General features: G+C 41.9%; 3 protein-coding genes across 7 annotated transcripts in view; 2 read left to right on the forward strand and 1 right to left on the reverse strand.

The window, feature by feature from the left end:
• The window catches only part of LOC129717760 (uncharacterized), a 48,244-nt gene extending 38,653 nt beyond the window's left edge, over positions 1 to 9,591 (forward strand). For 3 of the 4 annotated variants that reach the window (XM_055667903.1, XM_055667912.1, XM_055667920.1), the window contains 2 exons: positions 8,245 to 8,504; positions 8,581 to 9,591. In XM_055667903.1, coding sequence (XP_055523878.1) covers positions 8,291 to 8,504; positions 8,581 to 8,981 — 615 coding nt within the window. In that variant the 5' untranslated portion in view covers positions 8,245 to 8,290 and the 3' untranslated portion in view covers positions 8,982 to 9,591. Of the gene's footprint in view, positions 1 to 8,242; positions 8,505 to 8,580 lie in introns of all 4 variants that reach the window. The other variant, XM_055667928.1, reaches the window with a different exon arrangement.
• LOC129717753 (probable Dol-P-Man:Man(7)GlcNAc(2)-PP-Dol alpha-1,6-mannosyltransferase) lies at positions 9,232 to 20,284 on the reverse strand. Of its 2 annotated transcripts, XR_008726739.1 has the most exons (8): positions 19,969 to 20,284; positions 19,671 to 19,913; positions 19,481 to 19,613; positions 18,521 to 19,220; positions 18,321 to 18,461; positions 18,161 to 18,265; positions 17,153 to 18,096; positions 9,232 to 11,250 (listed from the first exon to the last, which is right to left on the reverse strand). XR_008726739.1 is itself a non-coding variant. In XM_055667886.1 (7 exons), exons 2-7 carry the CDS (start codon positions 19,794 to 19,796, stop codon positions 17,238 to 17,240), a joined length of 2,064 nt encoding a protein of 687 aa, XP_055523861.1. In that variant the 5' UTR covers positions 19,797 to 19,913; positions 19,969 to 20,284; the 3' UTR covers positions 16,598 to 17,237. The 2 variants fall into 2 exon arrangements, 1 of the variants encoding a protein (XP_055523861.1); XM_055667886.1 differs by lacking the exon at positions 9,232 to 11,250 and having other exon boundaries at positions 16,598 to 18,096.
• Positions 15,238 to 17,136, forward strand: LOC129717780 (ficolin-1-like). The gene is made up of 3 exons (XM_055667940.1): positions 15,238 to 16,380; positions 16,443 to 16,926; positions 16,985 to 17,136. Exons 1-3 carry the CDS (start codon positions 16,329 to 16,331, stop codon positions 17,061 to 17,063), a joined length of 615 nt encoding a protein of 204 aa, XP_055523915.1. The 5' UTR covers positions 15,238 to 16,328; the 3' UTR covers positions 17,064 to 17,136.
• Positions 20,285 to 20,425: the final 141 nt, after the last annotated feature.

Consider the following 20,425-nt stretch of genomic DNA (forward strand, 5'->3'; position numbering starts at 1 on the left):
CGAACAGTTTCGGCATCGAGCGGCAGCTTTGCAACGATTTTTAGTATGTCCATATTTGTAGCACGTGAAACAAATCGTCGGCTCAGGAATAAACACCCGAGTTTTAATTCTCAGTGGACCAACCTTGATGACTTCCGGGATGGTGGTGCCCTCGATAGTTAGGACCACCGTAGGGAGGTTTTGTTTCTTTCCATCTACGAGCCCAGTGAATCGTTTGGCAGCAATAACTCCTTGGCTTTTAAACTCTTCCACTAATTCAGTTTCGCTCATCTTTACGATTTCACGACAGGTAATAACACAGCGTCTCTTATTGAGTGTTGGGTGTAAAATCACAGAGACAGCCACGCTCGGTTGTCCCACATCTTGTTTCAGTTCTTTTAATGCAAGAAGTTTTCGCACTTGTTCCGGGTTTCGCACTCGCAATACAAATCTTTTTCCATCATTCTCCGTAGTTGCTCCTTCAATCTCACCAACGCAGGCTTCCAGACATTTTCCGACCAAGAAGGGGTTAAGTTCCGCTCTGTCGTCAGCTTCCAGTTGCAGAATGTTAAGTTGACCAAATTTATTGTCATACATCCACTGAGGCACAGTTCCAATCTCAGGATATTGGCTACCTGGATCCCAGCACGCCGCCGCCGCCATCAGTTGTGTTCTCTTTTTGCACTTCCTATTCGCTGTATGTAGTCTGTTACTTTTCTATTCGAGAAATATACACCGATGGTTGACAAAATCACAAAATATTGCAGGTAAATGCTACACTAGCAAAATAACTTTGACGAACAATCCGAAAAACAAGCCTGTATCGCTTGAATGCCAAGCATCGACTGATGATGACTGCTATGAGACGACACAGGCTATTATATAGCCCAAAGCAAAAATTCATCCGCGAGCAAACAAGAAGCGAGCTTGTGATTGGTTGAATGTGCACGACTTTTAACACAACTTTTAACTAGTTTAGTATCGAAAACATATTTAAATTATTATATGACAATCTTGCGCAATATTTCTCCTATCAATCAAGCCAATGGTGTTTAGAATCTGTTCAGTGGTAATGATAAAAGAAGCATTTTAAAACGGTGTTGAAACACCTGTTGCAGCTACCGAAAGCGAGCTCGTTATTGGTTGAAAGCTGTGAGACTGTTTACAAAGTCAGATCGGTTGTATCCGTTAGTGTCGACTGTGCTTGTGAAGAGAGGTGGTGATTGGTTGCTCGGTATGATTTAGACAATCGATGTGATTTATCAATTTTTCAATAGTGTATCTCGAACAATAGGTTATTTTTGTTACATAAATTCAACCGTAAAAGAATTTCTGATCGGTTGATGCCAAAACCTCGAAATTCTGAAAAGAAATGACTGATATATAAGCGCTCAAAACCTGACCACTTTTCCCTGGTTTTCCCCGGTTGAATTACTAGATTTTCAAATTCAGGTGCCTAACTTCGATATAGACGTTAGTCCAACGTCAAAAAAATATTTATATATTTAATTTACCGAAGCTTCTGAGCCCTACCGCTAAACGAAATTCGATGGCCTAGTTTCCCCATAACTTCTGTTGGTTCCAGTTTGAGAATTCCTATGCTTCAGAAAGTCTTTTTTTTTTGAAAATTTGTTTTCTGAGATAACATAAATGTTTTCCAGTACCGCAAAAGTGTACAGCGCATCGTTTCTATGTCTGTCTCCTGTATCTTCAAAATTGAGTTTTTTAGACATAGTTGTCCCACGACATTGATTTTATATATCATGGCATTGTTGTGATAAATACATCAAATTGCCAAAAGCATGCGAACTTTAACAAACCCGTACCCGATGTCTTCGTATCATATTCACTAACCGATCCAAAAATAGGCGAAATGGTGCCCATCGCTGATGGCAATAAATCGTACATGCCTTTGATGATGAGTATGATATTCTTTGCTCGATCAAGACAAACGAAAACCTAAGAAACAAATAAGAAGACTCTAATTAACTAATGAGGTGTAGAGAATAAAACTTATGCGGATATTTTTGTAATTCAATTACAAACATTGCACTATCCCCAGTTGAACGTGTATCGAGTGGTATTCCTTACAGCACTTTTTCACCAGTGTTTGAGATGTCTGTCAGTTGCGGGTGTTGCTTCTTCTTTTTCTTAAAAATACCCTGCATTCTAATTTTTTTGTGAAAGGACAATATGTCAAATGGAATAGAAACGTTTCTATTTTTCTCCAAGAACATAGCAACCTTTGATTTTTTTCCAGTTCTTTGTTTTGACTTTCCATAACAAACATCATTTTCGATTTTTGTGTGCTGGCAAACATTGAAATGGAGAAATGAAAGTACCAGATTGGCGCTTGGTTTTTATTTTGCCATCAGGTAAAAAACATGTACTTGTCTGGGCAAACCTTTTGTTTTGAAAATTCATTTGACAGTTCTTCCTTTTGACTTGTGCAAGCAGTGTGAACAGCGCCATACAAACCGTTTCGACAAAGTATGTCGAACTGTAAATCGAGCAGACTTTCGATTTCTGCAGTGGTCAAAAATCAGATCGACATGTCTAATAGTCTAAACGTACCTTTAGCTCGTCTTTAATGGCGGACTCCCAGAAACAGGTCAAGGTCCAATGAAGTGTATATACTGAAAACACATGTGGCAGACTTGAATGCCAGTAGTGAAGCCTGACTGTCTGAGAAGATTCCGATTTTGGCATGTCTATAGTCGAGCTTTAGATATATCGTATCACAGATGTATATTGCGTATATCTCTGTTTGAAAGACGAATGGCCCAAAAAATAGTGGCCTTCATACCCGGTCCGTATATCGCCTATATGGAAACGTTTGGCTTCGCTTCCATCCAGTCCGAGACTGTTGCTACTGAACCTTGAACTCCTCCAGGATGCTTAGATAACAGGTTTTAGGCACCTTCGAGCATCGTTGTATTTCTTCGCAGCCTAAGTGCGTCTAGCTCTGCCTCCTACTTCACATGGAGATGTAGAGGCAGTAATTGCAAGACAAGCCAATCGTTGAACTTTGGTAAGTTTCGCCTGGGCTGTCGTTTCATTTACCTTGGGCCACCATACAAGGGCTGCATAGGTTATACATGGCCGAGCAATGATGATGGAAGACCAGAGTGCTAATTGTGGGTTTAGTCCGCAGGTCTTGCCGAGCAGTGTACTGCAAGCCCAGATAGCTGAAGTTGCCTTCTTGATAGCGTAGTCTAGTTGAGCAGTCCAGTTCAGCTTCTTATCCAGAATGGTTCCAAGATGTATGGTTTTATTGCTGAAGCTGTCTTAACCATTTAACAGCGGAGGAGTGATTGGTACAAGGTATAATGACTGTTTTAGCGGGGTAAAAGTTCAGCCCTCCCTCTAAGCACCAATGAGAGGTGGTGTTGAAGAGCCGTTCCCATACGACAAGATAGAGTTGCATCACATTTTCCCCGAACAATAAGGCCTATGACATCGTAGCCTAGCAGCGATAGCTTGGTTAGGAGAACGTCTACCACCAGTGACTAAAACAGTAAAGAGAGAACTCCTCTGTGACAGACGTATCTCCTAATGCATTACTTGGATCCAGCTCATTGTAGTATAATCGACTTCTTTATTTTGTAGAGCCGTGTTTTTTTTTTTTTTTTTTAAGGTGGCGGGGAAATCTGCAAACAGACACCTGAGAAGAGAACTCAGGGTGTGGGGATGAGACTAGGGGAGAGATGCTGGGGTAGTTACACTCCCCCAGACACCTACTTATCCCTGTCCCGACCCACTAAAACCCCTCCAGTCTCCAGCCCTGGTCTTCCCGGAACGACGGTTAAGTATTACGTCGGGAAGTGGCTTTTGTGCGTGATGCACCCTCTTTACTCTTATAACCTCCTAGCTAACTACCTGGAGACTGGTAATTAGCTACCACTGGCGTGTTGGTGGTTGACCCGCCACACACGTTGCAGCTCCAGGACAATCTGAGAGGCGGCCACACAGACCGCGTTCCAGATGTCCGGGTCGTCGCACATCCTCCGGACTAGATTGTCCGGAGTAGTGCCAGGCCCGCTCACAGCCATCATGTTGCTCCTCGCTCTTACGAAACGGGGGCATACGAAGAAGACGTGCTCAGCAGTCTCCTCCTCCTCCACGCACTCGGGACACATGGGGGACACCGCGTGTCCGAACCTGTGCAGATATTGCCTGAAACAACCATGGCCTGACAGGATTTGTGTCAGGTGGAAGTTCACTTCGCCATGTCGTCTCCCGACCCAGCCGGATATCTCCGGTATGAGTCGGTGCGTCCATCTGCCCTTTGTGGAATTAGACCATTCCCTCTGCCAACGGAGCATCGAGAATGACCTTCTGGTACCTCGTATGCCCCTTGTGTCACGTTGGTCGAAACACTCTCTGTCCTCCTTGATGGCGATGCTGATAGGCATCATGCCGGACAAGACACATATTGCATCGTATGACACCGTACGATACGCACTCGCAACTCTCAGGCACATGAGCCTGTAGGTACTTTCCAGTTTGCCACGGTAACTGTTAGTACCTAGCGCTCTGGACCACACTGGCCCACCATACCTAAGTATGGACAAAACCACGCTGGCAAGAAGTCTTCGCTTGCTGCCATAAACCGCTGAGCTATTGGACATCATACGAGATAGTGCTGCAATAGCCGATGAGGCCCTCTTACAGGCATAGTCGACGTGACTCCCGAACGTGAGCTTGTCGTCCACCATAACCCCCAAGAGCTTCAGGGATCGCTTCGAGGTGATGGTGCAGTCTCCGACTCTGACCACCGCCTGTTGCTCCGATTTACGGTTGTTCACAACCATGACCTCCGTCTTATGATGCGCGAGCTCCAGTTTCCTGGAGCGCATCCAGTCCTCGACCTTGCGTATACAGTGCGCGGCCGTCAACTCGACCTCCTCGATAGACTCGCCGTAAACCTCCAGCGTTATGTCGTCTGCAAAGCCGACGATCACAACCCCTACAGGGAACTTGAGTTTTAACACTCCGTCATACATGACATTCCACAACACCGGGCCCAGGATAGAACCTTGCGGAACTCCTGCGGTAATTGGGACGCACTTCTGACCCTCCTCTGTGTCGTAAACAAGTACTCGATTCTGGAAATAATTTTCCAGAATCTTGTACAGCGACACCGGTACATGGATGCTCCTGAGCGCGAGCGCTATGGAGTCCCAACTGGCACTATTGAACGCATTCTTCACGTCGAGCGTGACGATTGCGCAGTAGCGTATTCCCCTTCTCTTGCGCTGGATTGCTACCTCCGCCGTCTTGATGACGGAAGAGATTGCGTCCAGCGTGGACCTGCCCTTCCGGAAGCCGAACTGGTTACTTGCCAGACCGTGTACACCCTCCGTGTACCTCACCAGTCTGTTGAGGATGATCCTCTCAAGCACCTTGCCCGCGGTGTCCAGCAGGCAGATAGGCCTATATGCCGATGGGTCCCCTGGCGGTTTTCCAGCCTTCGGCAATAAGACCAGTCTCTGCCGCTTCCACCTGTCCGGAAAGAGACAGTCATCCAGGCACCTCTGCATGACTGCCCTGAACAGCCCGGGGGCCGTTTTTATCGCCAGCCTGATCGCCAGGTTAGGGATACCATCCGGTCCCGGTGCCTTGCTCACCTTTAGGGATTTGGCGATCACGATGAGTTCCTCATTCGTAACCCTTGCCTCCTCCCCTGCCTCGACACGGCTGTCGTCGCTCACGGATTGGATGCTCGGCAGGTTGGCCGACCATCTCTGGTCTATGTCTGAGATACTGGAACGTCGGACGTGAGACTCGACCGCCGGAGGCCAAGGACTTGGCTCGTGGCGTGGAAAGAGTCCCTCGATGATACGCTCCAGCATCGCTGGTGATCGCTCTGCAGGCGCCAGCGCGCCTTTAGTCTTGGCCATTACGATCCTGTAGGCGTCACCCCACGGATTTGTATTGGCACTCGCACATAGCCTATCGAAGCAGGCCCTCTTGCTGGCCTTTATCGCACTCTTTAGCATCGATCTTGCCGAACTGAATGCTGCGCGGCGCTCTGTCCTCTCTTCTTCGTTTCGCGCACGCTGCATCCTCCGTCTTGCACGGAGGCACGCACTGCGAAGGTCGGCTATCGCGTCCGTCCACCAGTAAACCGGTGGCTTTCCATTCCTAGGTTGGCGAGTCCTAGGCAGTAGAGCCGTGTGAATTGATGCGAAGGACGTGTTATCGGGAGCTCCCTCAATATCAGTAGATTTATCTGACGATTATTGATGCTTATCCAAATGCTAACTTCTTTAGAAACTCGCTGCGGATATAATTATCCGTAATTTTTTCCATCATCTTGAGAAAGTTAAAGTCAGACTAATAGGTCTGAAGGCTTTGGGTAATGTTTTGTCTGTTTTGCCCGGCTTTGGTATAAACACCACCTTTACGTTCCGCCAGCTGGCTCGAAAAAGGTTGATGAGTTCGGACATGATAACTCCGTCCGATTTTTGCAAGGAAGATTGGTAGAACACCATCCGGTTCTGGAGACTTCATAGGCTTAAAAGAGCGAGCACTGCGGAGTCCCGTGAGTGTTCATAAGAACATCCAGCGTTTCTTTGGTAGTGACAGTCATACTTCCGTTTCCCCTTATTAATTGCCCAAGACCATTAATGTGATCTTTGTACATCGCTTTTTGCAGTTACGTAGCCTCAGACAGAGTCTGAATGTCTTCACAGAATCGGACTCTGGTTCTTTTTTTGGCTTTGCGTAGCTCAGCATTGTATTTTGTGAGAGATGCTTTAAAAACTGTCCATTTCATTAACGGACAGTTTGATGTCAAAGGTAAGGTGAAAGATCACTTTTTACGATGTCCAGTTCAACTGGAGTTCGAATTTTTTATGACAGGACGTTCACGAGCTAACCAAATGTTCCTTAAAATAGTTCCAATTGATTTTCTTTGGATTTATTCTCAGAGAAGTAGTCTCGACATCAAATCTGATGTGTCTATGGTCTGATAAACTGGGTTCATTAGAGACATGCCAGTTTTTGACTTTCTCTTTTATCGAGGTGCTACATAGAGTAAGATCTAAAATCTCTTGTCCAATAGCATTAGTGAAAATTGGCTCGTTCCCTACATTGCATACATTACCATTGTTAGAAGTAAGGTATTCAAGCAGGTACTCACCTCGTGTGTTGACATCTGAGCTGCCCTGTTGGCATCGCAGCCGACGATGAGTGGCTAATGGGAACAAAGTTATTGTTTTTGTTCAACAGAATTACAGTTCTAGGATTTGAATGTTGGTTGCATTAGATCCACTTACCGTTCGCTTTGGTTAAGCCAAGGATTCTGGTGTAGTCTAGATTGTCAGTACAAATTTCAAGTACGATTTAAAAACGTAAAATGTCAAAAACAACAAAAAAAAACGCTAGAACAAGCAAAAAAATCGAAACCGGAAGTCGATAAAAAGTTAAAACAACAAAAGTGATTAGGTTTGTTGAAAACAGCATAAAATAGAAAAGGAATAAGATTTGGTACCTACTACCGCAGTGTTGACGTGTGACTACGCAAATTGTTATTCATAAATCTCTTTACTTATATAGGGTATCGAACGTCTTCGTCAGTGGTTTTCTTCGGCCCCCTCCCTTTTGGATAAGATTGCTGCAAAAAACTGCCGGTGAAAACCACTGACGAAGGCGTTCGATACCCTATGTGATGGTTCTGATAAGGACCATTTTTATTGCTCATGTGGACGAAAATGGTAATGGCTGCCACCAAAAGAGATCGTCATTCACTGTACAAAATTAGCGTGTTCTGTTGAGAAAATCAGTTTTAACCCCATCTCTCCCGTATTCGCTACGCCACGGCAAGTCCCACTCCAAACAAACAAACCAAAACAGACCACACTTGTACTCGTGGATGGTATCTCCTTGGGTAACAGGGATGGGTGGAAAGAGGTGGAAAGAGATTGCGACTTGCTCGCTGCAAAGAGTCAACCATGGGGAAAAGCTTTCACTATGATGAATGAAGGAAAAATCTTAGAATCAACTTCACCAACTGCCACTAGCACTACCACTATCACATGTCTACCTACTAAAGTAAATAATAACACAAACTGACACTTGGAACGTGCGGCAGCTCAGGTATAATCACGGACTGTGGCTACTAGATTAGAAGCGTGATGGTGAAAATCGATAAACGATTTATCAAAATAGAATTTCATTTGCGTGCACTGTTCTGTCATTCTCTGCGTTAAAAATAAGAGATTTAATGTTGATAAATTCTAACCAAAATAAAATCAACAGAATTTCGATGGTATTTGTGCGACACGAACGCGAAGGCTGAGGAAGCATGAGCTACATTGCGGAGGAAAAAATCAAACTGGCTGGCGAGGACTCCAAGGATCGGCTGTATGAAGCCAAGCAGAATCAGAAGGCGATCCGGATCCTGACGGTGGCCGCGTACGTGCTGTGCGTCTCACTGGTGGCCATAATGCTTTCCCTGTACTACATATTCCTGTGGGATCCAAGCTCGAACCAAGCGATAGCGAAAACACAAACTGTCGGTCCGTCCCTAAACCACGAAATCTAGCGTTTGTCTAGTTGAATTCAATCTTAAATAATGTTTCTTTACATTTTCAGACAATATCGTCATCCCGGACAATCTAGCAATTCAGCTGGCGAACAGAAGCGAAGTCCCAGCGGAACTGTTCTACACCAATCTGTATCGGAACCTAATTCACAGCAAGACTATCAAGGCACGCAAATCGGCCGCCATCAACGAATCGTCCAACCTAACCCGGCTGATCCAGCAGTACCACAGACAGCGGGAACAACCATCGTCATCGAGGGAGGAAAAATTCTCGCTGCTGCAGGCGCTCGAATCGACGGCTTCCGCCACCGACGACAGTCAACTCGCGTCGGACATTATGTTGGCCGACGGGGAGGACGAAGGGGGCGACGATTACGAGCAGAGCGGTAACTATGGGCTCTACTCGAACCACACAACGATCCAGCTGGATCCGGATGAATTGCAGCAGTGATTTGGGTTCGAACTTTTTCGTGCACAAGAAATGTGGAATGGAATTCTCTTGATTGGTGATACAAAACTAAGAAGCACCCAGAAAAAAATGTGGCCTAAATTTGGAATCTTACCCTTAACGAACGCTCCGTTCAAGAGCGGACCAACACAATAGCGAACGTATGCTTTAATCGAAATTTCCTAAAAAAATTACCATTATGTAAACGTACTTTTAAGCTTGATTGTCTCACGGTTACAAAACACGTCACACGTTTCGTTACATTTCAAGAAGTTTTTATTCGCCTACACGATGTTGGTTCTATAACACGGATACAGACAATTGTTGTGATGAAGTTTTAACATTTGCTGATTTTCGACGCTTAGGAAAATCTTTCTCTAATGTAATCAGAATGTAATGTAATCAGAACAAAGATTAGGAAGAAAAGAAAACAAAACTTACATAGTCAATAAAGTTAGTAGAGGTAGTCGTTCAGCAAATTGGATGTGAAGAGACTCACACAAACACATTACATACACACATTCACTAGTTGAAGAGCGAAAATCTACTGTTCGTTACGTTTTTATGTGCAAAGTGAACAATATGAAAATAAAAATTTTAAGATATCCACTAAGCATTTCAGTATTTTTTTCTAGCTTTTCCCCAGTCTTAATCAGCACTAGCGAGGATCTTTTGTTATCAACCGAGCAAAACCACTCCAATATCGATTTGAACTACTCGGATAATCCACTTTACTTTTTCGAAATTTTTTTTCCCTTTTGAATTTTTCCTCTGTCCATATTCTTTTGTTTTATTTTGTTCTCTTCCTTTTTTTCGAGCTGTTTTCATTTTTTTCTGTTGCAACTTTTCTTATTGTTTTATTTTCTCCGTTTTGACAATCACACAATATTTTTTGATTGTTTCTCACATTTTTATTCGATTTATCCAACCGAACTTTTTTACATCATTGTTTCTGGCTCAGCATTTTTATTGTGTTCTATCGATTTTCACATCTTTTTTTTTCTTTTCTTGTTTTAAGTTTCTCCCCAAATGGTCCATTTTCCTCTATCCAAAGAGTAAATATATGTAGTTAATTTAACAGTAATATCAATAGGATCAACTGCATTAAGGGATTTGAAGATCTAAATGAAGTGGATTTTAAAGGAACAAAATTCGTTCTATTGTTTTCCCATTACTTATTTTATCTCTATGTGTGCTTTTCTATTTACTTTTTTTCTCTTCCTAGACTTCCTTGTTTTCATATTAATTTATGTCTTATTTTTTCTCTTCGTATTGCGTTCTATTAAATAAAATAATCCCTCAATATTTTTTCTTCTTTTTTTTACTTTTCTCTTCATATTTTTCTCTCACTTTGTTTGATCTCTTATTTCCATCTCTTCACTACTTTTTTTCTACTAATCTTTTTACTGTTCTTTTTTTACAACAAGATTGTTTACTACAGATTTTTTTTAATACTTTTTTTTAAACGTTTTTCTCTATGTTTTACCATAAAACATAAAACATGATGACAAAAAATGTAGCAGCCCAAAAGAAACTGGAAAACCATAAAAAAGCTTAATTTTCTTTTGATTACCTTGATGTTTCGGAAGGTTTTGCTTAGCCTATGATTTTCTCCCCAATTTGTTGTTTTTTTCTACATATATCTTCATTCATATTTTTTTAAATATTTTCTTCTCTTATTATTCGTTTTTACCTTTTATAACACTTTCGTGATTTTAAATTATTCTTCTGATATTTTCACCATTATTACTTTTTGTTTTGTTCTTTGTTATTATATAGTTTACATTAAAAACGATGGACAAAATTTACCAATTTCTCATGGATTTACCTTCACACGCACTTACGAAACTACCTATGCAGCAATCATAGCAATCATAGTAACCCATGAGTCAGCAGATAAATTTAACAGTTCTATCAGTGGAACTCTAACCGTGATGGCGAAAGCAGTGAGCCTAACCCATTCAGAAGTGTGAAAACGGATATCGTGCGGCACTTTGTGGACGCAAGAAGGTGCTGCTGAACTTGATAATCAGCAAGCAGATGTTGTCAAAGCCGCCCTTCCATCGCTCCGGACTGGCCGTGAACGGGAAAATATATAGTACGCAGTGCCTGTCGGAAGTTGCGAAGAAGAAACACCAAAAGCGCGAAGACACGGTGTTCTGGACGGATCTGGCGTCAACCACTACTCGGAGCGATCGTTCGGGGAGATGGGGCGGCTGAATATTGATGTGGTACCCAAGTCGGCGAGCCCGCACAGAATTTCTGGATAAACCTGAAGCGTAAAATTCACTCCAAAAAATTTTGTCGCGAAAACTCAGAAGGAATTGATGAATAAAACAAAAAGAGAACTCAAAAACGTGTCTGCAAGCATGTTTTCGTCCGTCATGGCGAATGTTCCGGTTAACTGCCGAAATGCCGCTCACAAGAGCGTAGATTTTTTTTCAAGTGTGCTTATTGTGGTATACTATATTTTAGGTGTACAGATTTTTGGGATTGACATGTGTGACACGGTGTCCAAATTTCGATTATTATCGAATTTTCATGTACCTCAAATTTTTTTTCGCAGAAATGTTGCCAACTGGATAAGAATCAAGGATCGGAAAGGTAATAAATATTTCATCGGCGATTTTTCTGAAAAATTGAATTTATTTATTTAAAAGAACGGCAAAAAAAATAAGATGTAACAATTTTTGTGGGAATGCAGGAAAAACGTACGGGAATCCAGAGAACAAGTTTGTCTTCGATGCGAACCAGCCAAAGGCTGAAAGCCTCTCTAAAAAAGAAAAATAATAAAGTTTGTCTTTATGTTTTCGTAGCGAAAATTTTCTTAATATTCAATCTTGGTCTAATTAGGTACATAAATTCATTAAAAAACATTTTTCCTTTGAAAAATTCAAAGTTATTTGTATTTAAGTATCTTCATTGTAGTCGTGGACGTGCACATCTCGATGCTACAGACCTTGTTCGAAAAGGTGTTTCAGCAATAAGTAATTTGACAATAATTAGATCACATTCCACTTAACTTTGGACTTTCAGTACACCCCCAGATAACAACTTACTCATAGGCAGAAAGTGAGAAAAGAGCATTTTCTTCCACTGCTCGCCTATTCTCTTCGTAGATTTGGTTTTTTTTGAAGCACAATGCGCAAACCAAATTTTACACTTCTCGTGGTCAAGCTTCATGGTTTATTCGTAAAATCTTTTAAATGAAGTGACATTGCACTATCCTCAAATGCATTGGTTACTGTGATTTCCTATGGTTAAATCGCAAACAAACAGAGGTACCTTGAAATTTATATTCATGGGTCAAAATAACGGTCAATTCAAATGAATTTCAATTACGCGGAATATTCCCGCCGTGCTGCCGTCGTCGGCTGAAAGTTTATCATTTGTGGAATATGTCCAGTAAGTGTCGCACAAATTAATCGGAACCACATTTTTTAGAATTTTGTATGAAGTGGTACGTCTGTTTGTCTGTGGTAAAATGACTGACTTAATTGTTAAATTTTTGAAATTAAATGACACTGCAATATCCTCAAATGCACTGGTTGCTGCCTATGTTAATATGACTGACATTAGTGAAGTTAGTGGGATTTTTTATGTAGATTTGCGCAAAAAAATTAAAATCCAAGTTTTTCAAGAAATCCCCAATGAAATATTTTTTAATTTCCCGATCCTTGATACTTATCCAGTTGGCAACATTTCTGCGAAAAAAAAAATCAGAGGTACATGAAAATTCGATAATAATCGAAATTTTGACACCGTGTGTGAGTCAGACTCAGAGGACATGTGAATAAAAATAATTATAACAACAAATGATCTTAAGTTTTATTTGTGTGACTACTACGATCTGAATAGCAATACCTGAGTAATTATCAAGGTTAAACCTTGGGGTGTCCGTCTTTACCTACGAGGGGGAATGTGTAGGTAGGCTAAGGTACAGCGACTGAGTTATTTATCCAATCGTTTCGTTGTCAAAGAATGAATTGTATATTTTTGATCAAGCGTTACAATGAACGTATGATTTTTGCTAGAAAACCACGGAGGAATTAGGAAAAACGTGTATTTTCCTAAATATTAATTATTTTTTGAGCTTAAATTCAAAATAACTCGAAAACCGATGCCTTTAGAATGTTAACTACTAAGAGCTATTAGATTCGAAATGACTCTCTGCGTCTTTTAAAACTATCAGAATACAAATATTTTGAAAAATGTTTGAATTAGAATTTTTATAAAAAAATTAATCTACCATAAAAAATATTTTTCATTTCTCCATCCTGGACTTCAAGTTTCTTAAAAAAAAATCAACTCTTTTTTTTTAAATTGAAATTCAATGTTTATTTTAAATTTTTTCTCTCAGAAATTTTTTTCATCAGGAATTTTTTTTGACTTTGTATTTGTCCGTTATTTACCAAATCATAAAAGTCACGAAATTTCAATACCACAGAAACTACGCAACCGATCTGAACATAGTTGAAATCGAATGAACCGGCTGTTTTCAAAACTCTTAACCAATAAATTCCATAATGGTTAAACATGTGGTTCAAGAGTTATGCAAAGAAACATCTACCGAAGACCTTTTAAATTTGCTCGTTTACTCAAAAATTGCTGGACTGATTTCAACAATCTTAGTGTCCAATAGAAGGTTTAGTTTCCCTAAAGCTTCCCATTTCATTTATTTATAATCGGACTTTGACTACAACCGTTATGTATTAAATTGTTAAAACCATGATGTATAGAGACATGGTGTAAGTACAGCCTCAGAATCGTCTTTGTTACCATTGCGCTGTTCTTTTCATGCCATTCATAGATTGGCTTACCCTTCACCATGTCTAGGATCAAATTTTCTACCGGACGGACTTCGTGAGCGGTTACCAACGTCTCGTACTCCTCCAGCAGACTACTGAACAAAATAGCAATCAACCACTCGCCGTTAAGGATTTGTCCCGGTTGCAGCTTGGGCCAGCTTTGAAACGTGTGTGCTTCCATGTCACTGCAGTTTTTCGCATTACGTCAACGTCCTTTTTACATGAAAGTTTTCAACAGCTTGCCACGCCTCCTTCCTTATGTGGATTAAGTGGTTGCCCTCTACGGCGAATCCAATTGATGCCAGCGCTTGCTCATCCTTCAACTTCCGTGACCGGTTCTGGTTTCGTACCCGCTATAGCAATCCAATTGCTCTTTTTTGTACAGTTTAATTCTTGACCTTCAACTGTTGAACTTAGGAAACGACACCAGTTTTTCTGCCATCTTCTGGAATGAATTTTTATTTTTTATTCACCAGTTCTGATTCCAGTCAACTGATTGGCTAACAAAGTGGAATAATCGGACTGGACTCGAAATATCTTGAAGAACTATTTGAAAGTATATCTCTTTTCAACGGTTGTATGATTCGAACTAAATGATTTCTAACATTATTATTATATGTAGCGGTAACTTTGATTTGCAGTTGCTTGCTACGTTGTGCACCCGCAACAAGGTTTTGGTTCCTATTCTATTCTATAGCTAAAATTCTGCTGATCTTTTCTTTTATTGTATCTTTTGCACTCTATTCTAACTCTTTTATTGCCCTTATTCGCATAACAGTCCTATGTTTTTTGTTCATTTTGGCATGCTCTACAAGAGTAGCCAATAAAATCGAGGTTGTGGGAATCAAACCTCACTTTTTCAATGGCTATTCTTGAAAAACATGCCAGAATGGACCCATTTTCGCAAAATTTACACAGGACTCGCAACTTTTACATAGGACTATTATGCGAATAGCGGCAGTTTAGTTTCCGGTATTTTTTTTTTTTTGATCTTATTTTGTTCTTCCTATTTGTATTGTTCGATGTTTTTCTTCTTATAGTTTTTAATTATTTTTAATTCTTTCATTTCTGTCTGGTTTTGATGGCTTCCTTCTTTTGACTACATCTTCTTTTTTGATCACTTCCTATATTTTTTTCTCTTCATTGTTCGTTTTCATATTTCACTCTTCTTGTCTTGCTCTGCCAATTCTTTGTTTCGGTTTCTAAGTTCTTACTACTGTTTTTAAAATGTTTTTCTCTTATCATAATCATTGCTTTTCGAAAATAATGCTTTCTTGACATATTTCTCTGTTAATTTTTTATCACAATTATTTTCATTCTATAAGAATATAAAAGCAACAACAAGTCAGCCGTTTTCAGCAGTTAACAAAGAACAGCCAATCATCGAGGACCGCCAAAACCCGCCCCCAGCGCGACGCTATAAAAGCAGCAGACGCATCGTTCAAGTCATCAGTTTTGTTTTGATTACCCAGTTGTTCACATCGTAGAAGAAGCAGAAGAAGTAGAAAATCATTATAGAAGCAGAGAGAAACAGGAAAATACAAGTTCGATAGCGAGCATTGGAGTTTTATTCCAACCGTCTGATCAGAGTGGAGGCAACCCACCCAGTTCTTTTTAGGACTAATTGAGTTAATGAATTTTCCACCAAAATTTGCCTTGCCGCTTCGCTCGGTCAATTCAGTTCCCCAATTGCCGTCCTCCAGTGCGAACATTTTCAATCAATTAGTTCTTCCTCACATTTTCTTTTTTTTTCTAGTTATTGTTTTTCTCTTGTACTCTCTACTTCTAGCCGAAAGATAGTGTATGGAAGAACAATAAAATGAAGAAATACGAAAGGTATCAAAGAATGGTGCGAAAGCCGGAGTATCGTTTAACAAAATTTTCGTGCAAGTCGAAACGTTGAACGGATAATTTTCAAAAGATTAAATGTACGAAACACAAATTGCAGAATTGCGAGAGTCATACATAATCAAAAGACCAACCTTGGAGCGCGATAAAAGGTAATCTCACCTGAAACAAAAATCCACCTAAGAACGGATCTATAAGAGAAAAATTAAAGGCCCACAAGTTTTCTTAGGCGTTAGGAAAAAATTGATTATTCTATGTCTATTGACTTAAAAAGCGGTAAAAGAATTTCTTCGTTTTATCATGTGCCGTAAAAACATTCGCTGTACTTTCCAAGAAGTAGATCTCAGAAGATTTACAATGACGCTCGGTTTAACCCATGTGATACAGTGCGATTCCGATTTTGTTAATGTTTGAAAATCCCTTCTCGTCTGCCCGTGTTTCAAGTGCACTGGATTATTCATTACAAACAGCATTTGCTCTGTGTATGCAAACAGTGCAAATTTGAATGAAAATAAAATCTACAAATTGAAAAGACAGATCGCACTCTAATTAATGTACACACATTTGTACATGATTGTTTAGAAAGTGATACGCGTTATCTGTCTAGATCAAGATGAAATAGTTTAAATAGAATGATATCCATTCCGATGGTCACGTATTCTGGCACTAGGCTTCCAGTTTAGGTGGCAGCAATATGTTGATTCGGTTCACAATTTCACTCATTCTCTGTTCAGCTGGAAGCCTCGGTAAGCGAACACGTGTTGATTAATTGTTCAATTCGGATAAATTAGACTTCCACCTTTTGCAGTACGTAGCGGAATTTCCTCCTGTCGGGATGTGAAATCGGGCTTCGATGGAGTTTACCTACTGGATCCAGTGTTGGCATCGATCCCATCGTTTCCCGCTACCGTAATTCATCGACGCTTTAACGGTAATGTTAACTTCAACCGATCCTGGAGTGAGTTCAAAAATGGCTTCGGCGATTTGCAGGGCGAACTTTGGCTGGGGTTAGAGAAGATGCATCAAATTACACGAGTCGGTAGCCACGAGCTGTTGGTGCTTACAAAACTCAGGGACGGAACTACGCGAACGGCTCGTTTCGATAGGTTCGCGGTTGGCAGTGAGTTTAACCTGTATCAGCTTCTGATAGGGCGTTTTGTGGCGGGCAATTTGTACAGTGATTTTAGCAAGCATAATAAAACGACCTTCGCAACCTTTGATAAAGGTGGGGTTGGTCAGTATTGTGCCCCAATGATCGGGGGAGGATGGTGGTATTCGAACTGTTACTACGAGTAAGTGGACACTCGAATTTAGCTATGCAACTTTTGAAGTAATTTTCTTGATTTTTAGAAACTGGAATTTGCCGTTCGAATCGAATGCATGGAAGATGTACGAGAGGGAGGCCCGCATGCTTATCAGACCGTTGTGATTAACATGAAAGTTAGAATTCATAAGAAACAAAGAAAGAGACGGAAAAGTGAGAAATCGCTACGAGAATAAAAAGAGATATTGTTTTACCTTAATTCGGTTAGCTGCATTTTGAAAAAGAAGAAGCAGATCGTGAACAATCCAACAGCCACCTACGAAATGTGTCTAACAATTCTTATTCGTCATCGTCGTCCGATTCGTCTCCAACTTCCCCGTACTGATCGTCGATTATCATCTTCAAGCATTCCCGCGAGGACATCCGATCGAGATCGCAGAGATCGCTGAAATCCAGCTTACTCAACTCGCTGGTCAGTTGTTTCAGCTTTTCTTCCTTGATAATGCGCTGAGCCGTCCTCAGCTTGGACGTCGTCGCGCGCTGCAAATAGGAAGCCACTTTGGCACGCTTTTCCTCCTGCGTTTCATCGTCCTCATCCTCCTGCAGGAGGTGAGCATTTTCTTCCAGTATTTGTCGTATCCGCAGTCGTCCTTTGGACATCGACCGCGCTGTTGGTCGTGAGATTTTCGGAGGTGGTGCCTCCTTCGGTCGGATCTTTCTCAACCGGGGAAGTTTCTTTTCCGGTTGCTCAATTACCGGCTCTTGCTCGTCATCTGGCTCTTCCTTTTCAGCATCTTCTCCTGGTTCGTCTTCCTCATTTTCGTTGTCATTTTCTTCATCAACCCCACCGATGAGTTCAATCGGTGGAAACTCCGGATCACTGAGTGCCCCACTGCCACCGATGTTGTCCTTCTCGAGTACCTCGTCGAAGTTCAGCTGAATGCGGCTGCGGTCCTCCGTTATTGCCTCCGGTCGTCGTTGCATGATAAACAAGCACGGCTTAGTGCGAATCTTAACCGGCAGAACCGATCGATATTGAAGTCCGATGCTGTTGAAGCACTCGACAAACTCCCGCACCTCGTGCGTCTGTTCCAGCAGCCGCATTTCGCCCGAGTACTTGTCCCGGGCTTCTGTCAGCAAGTAGTCGAACCGATGCAACCGCAGATCACCCGGAAGTAGGTGCTCCTCTTTGCTGTAGCTGAGTTGGGAAAAAAATCACTAATGTTATAAGTTTTACGGTGAGTATTAAAATGAAATCATACATCCAATCCGAATGGACCTGTAGAAAACGGGAAACGCCACTCTGCGCTGCCAGGTTGTCGATATGAACGGAGATGCCCGTTTCCCCTGCTGCCATGCGGTGAAATCTGCACGATAGAGTTAAGATTTGAAATTCAACTTTTAGAGAAAAAAAAATCTAACCTCGAAATAGCGATTCCGCCAGGATAGTTTGTACCCGCCACCAGCAGCAGGAACATGGTTAAAAAAGCATTACCCAGCAGATGACCCAGCGCGGCGAACGATAAGAACTTATGGAAAAATGTCTTTTGTCGATTGTGCCATCTAAAAAAAAAAGAGACAAAATTTAATTGACTCTAGAATTGAGTTGAATCCACACTCACATTCTACTGCAGGCACAGGCAGCGGCCACATTTAGCAGCGGAAACACGTAGATAATAAAGCGCAGCTCTTTGTGCGGTAGCAGCGAGAAGAGCAAAACAAATACCACCCCCGGAATGACAAGTGCACGTACGCGCGATTCCAAGGCAAGTCCGAATGGCACGAACAACAGTGACAAACCCATGGCCCGGGGTAGGGCCGAATAAATGTACCACAAGAAGGGCGAGGTGCCGTATTCCGAGCTCTTGTTTTGAACCGTATTGAACCAAAAAACCTCCACTTCGGGCCAGAGTACGCGCTGCCAGAATAAACTGTCAACAATGACTGTTAGCAGTATAAACAGAATTCCCGCAGGGATGGCCACCCTCAGCACTACATCCAGCTTCACTCGCTGGTAGTACAGGTCATACAGCAGATACAGTCCAAGCAGCATGGCGAGCTCCGCTCGGAAGATTATGATTGCCGCTCCGGAACAGATAAGGAAAAACTTTATGCTTCGCGTCAGCCAATAGTTGATGGCCAGTAGCACCAGCGGCAGCGCCATGATGTTCGGCAGTGGACGGCTCATGTAGAACATGAAGTGGAACTGAGTGATGGTGATCAGAATGTACCACAGGGAAACGGCTGCCCCTAGCCGCTTCTGCAGTGTGACACGCAGCTTGTCCCAGGCGAAAATCACCGTTCCGGCCAGGGCGAAGCGAACTGGAATGTGGAAAATGAGCAACATAATTGGTTAATGATATAGCGAAAGATTCTAAATGGTTGTGGTAACCAATTTAGACTTTTTTTGTGAAAATATATAACTGACAGTCAGCGCAAAAACTCACAAAAAGCTACCAACAGCTGGGAGAATTGGAGCGAACTCAATCTATAAACAAATAATAGAATTTTCTTAAAATGTCAACCAAAATTGCTTTCACTCACCGCTGCTGGCAGCGGGAAAAGTTCACGGTTATATTTACCGACATATTGCATCCAAAATTTATTAACTTCAAGCACGTCTAGCAGCGTGGCAACCGGTGTCACGAGGAACGTGATAAACAGTGGACCAAGAAAACTACGTGGCACAACGCCCGGGAATTCCAGGTGATCGTACTGAAATCAAAACACGGTTATTACTCAATTTAGTAATGGAAAATTAACTCAACATACCTCGGAAATGTTCAATCGGTGGTACAACAGGTCATGGATTGCTTGTAGGTTAAAACTCTCCTCTACCTTGGTGAAAGGTGCGTACATGCAGTGGGCCGCCGCAACCAAAAATACCGGTAAGGCCATCGTTGTATCCCTTCCGTCGATTTTTGTCCGCTTCCGGTGGGTTCGATAGTTTCGCTTTTCATTCGAATAATTGTGACAACGCTAACAACAGCAGCTGATAGTAAGGAATCAGCTCACCTATGACGGAATAGTGTTATTTACCTTCTCCCTCAGCTGTTGCAGTCTTACTTACTATTTTCGGTATTAGCACGGATTGCACACCATTGGACCAGCCTCCCAAGTTGCATAAAGCAAACAAACAAAAAGCAATCACAAACAAACAAAGTTTAAAAATAAAAAAAAACTACACTAAATTAATTAATTTTATCGTTGCTGCTGCTGCAGTTCTATACTCTCAACTCAACTGCGCTCGTAAAAATAACCAAAAATGAACGAAAATATCAACACGAGTAAAAATAAGGCACATCAGAACGGTCGAGGAGACGAACCGACGACGACCGTGGCTGGGGCTCAGTGTGCCGCTGGTGGGTGGCAAAACAACCAAAATAAACATAAAACCGGCGGCCGTCATCGGCGCGGGTGTCAGTGTGTGCGTGTTAACAGCAGCCAGCGCGGCGATAATGACGTTTCCGTACGCAGCGAAATTTTTTGCGCGCCGTTGCTGTGTACGAACCTGCCATCTGTGAGAG

Source organism: Wyeomyia smithii, chromosome 1 (assembly GCF_029784165.1).
Source record: "Wyeomyia smithii strain HCP4-BCI-WySm-NY-G18 chromosome 1, ASM2978416v1, whole genome shotgun sequence".
In the NCBI taxonomy this organism is placed as follows: domain Eukaryota; kingdom Metazoa; phylum Arthropoda; class Insecta; order Diptera; family Culicidae; genus Wyeomyia; species Wyeomyia smithii.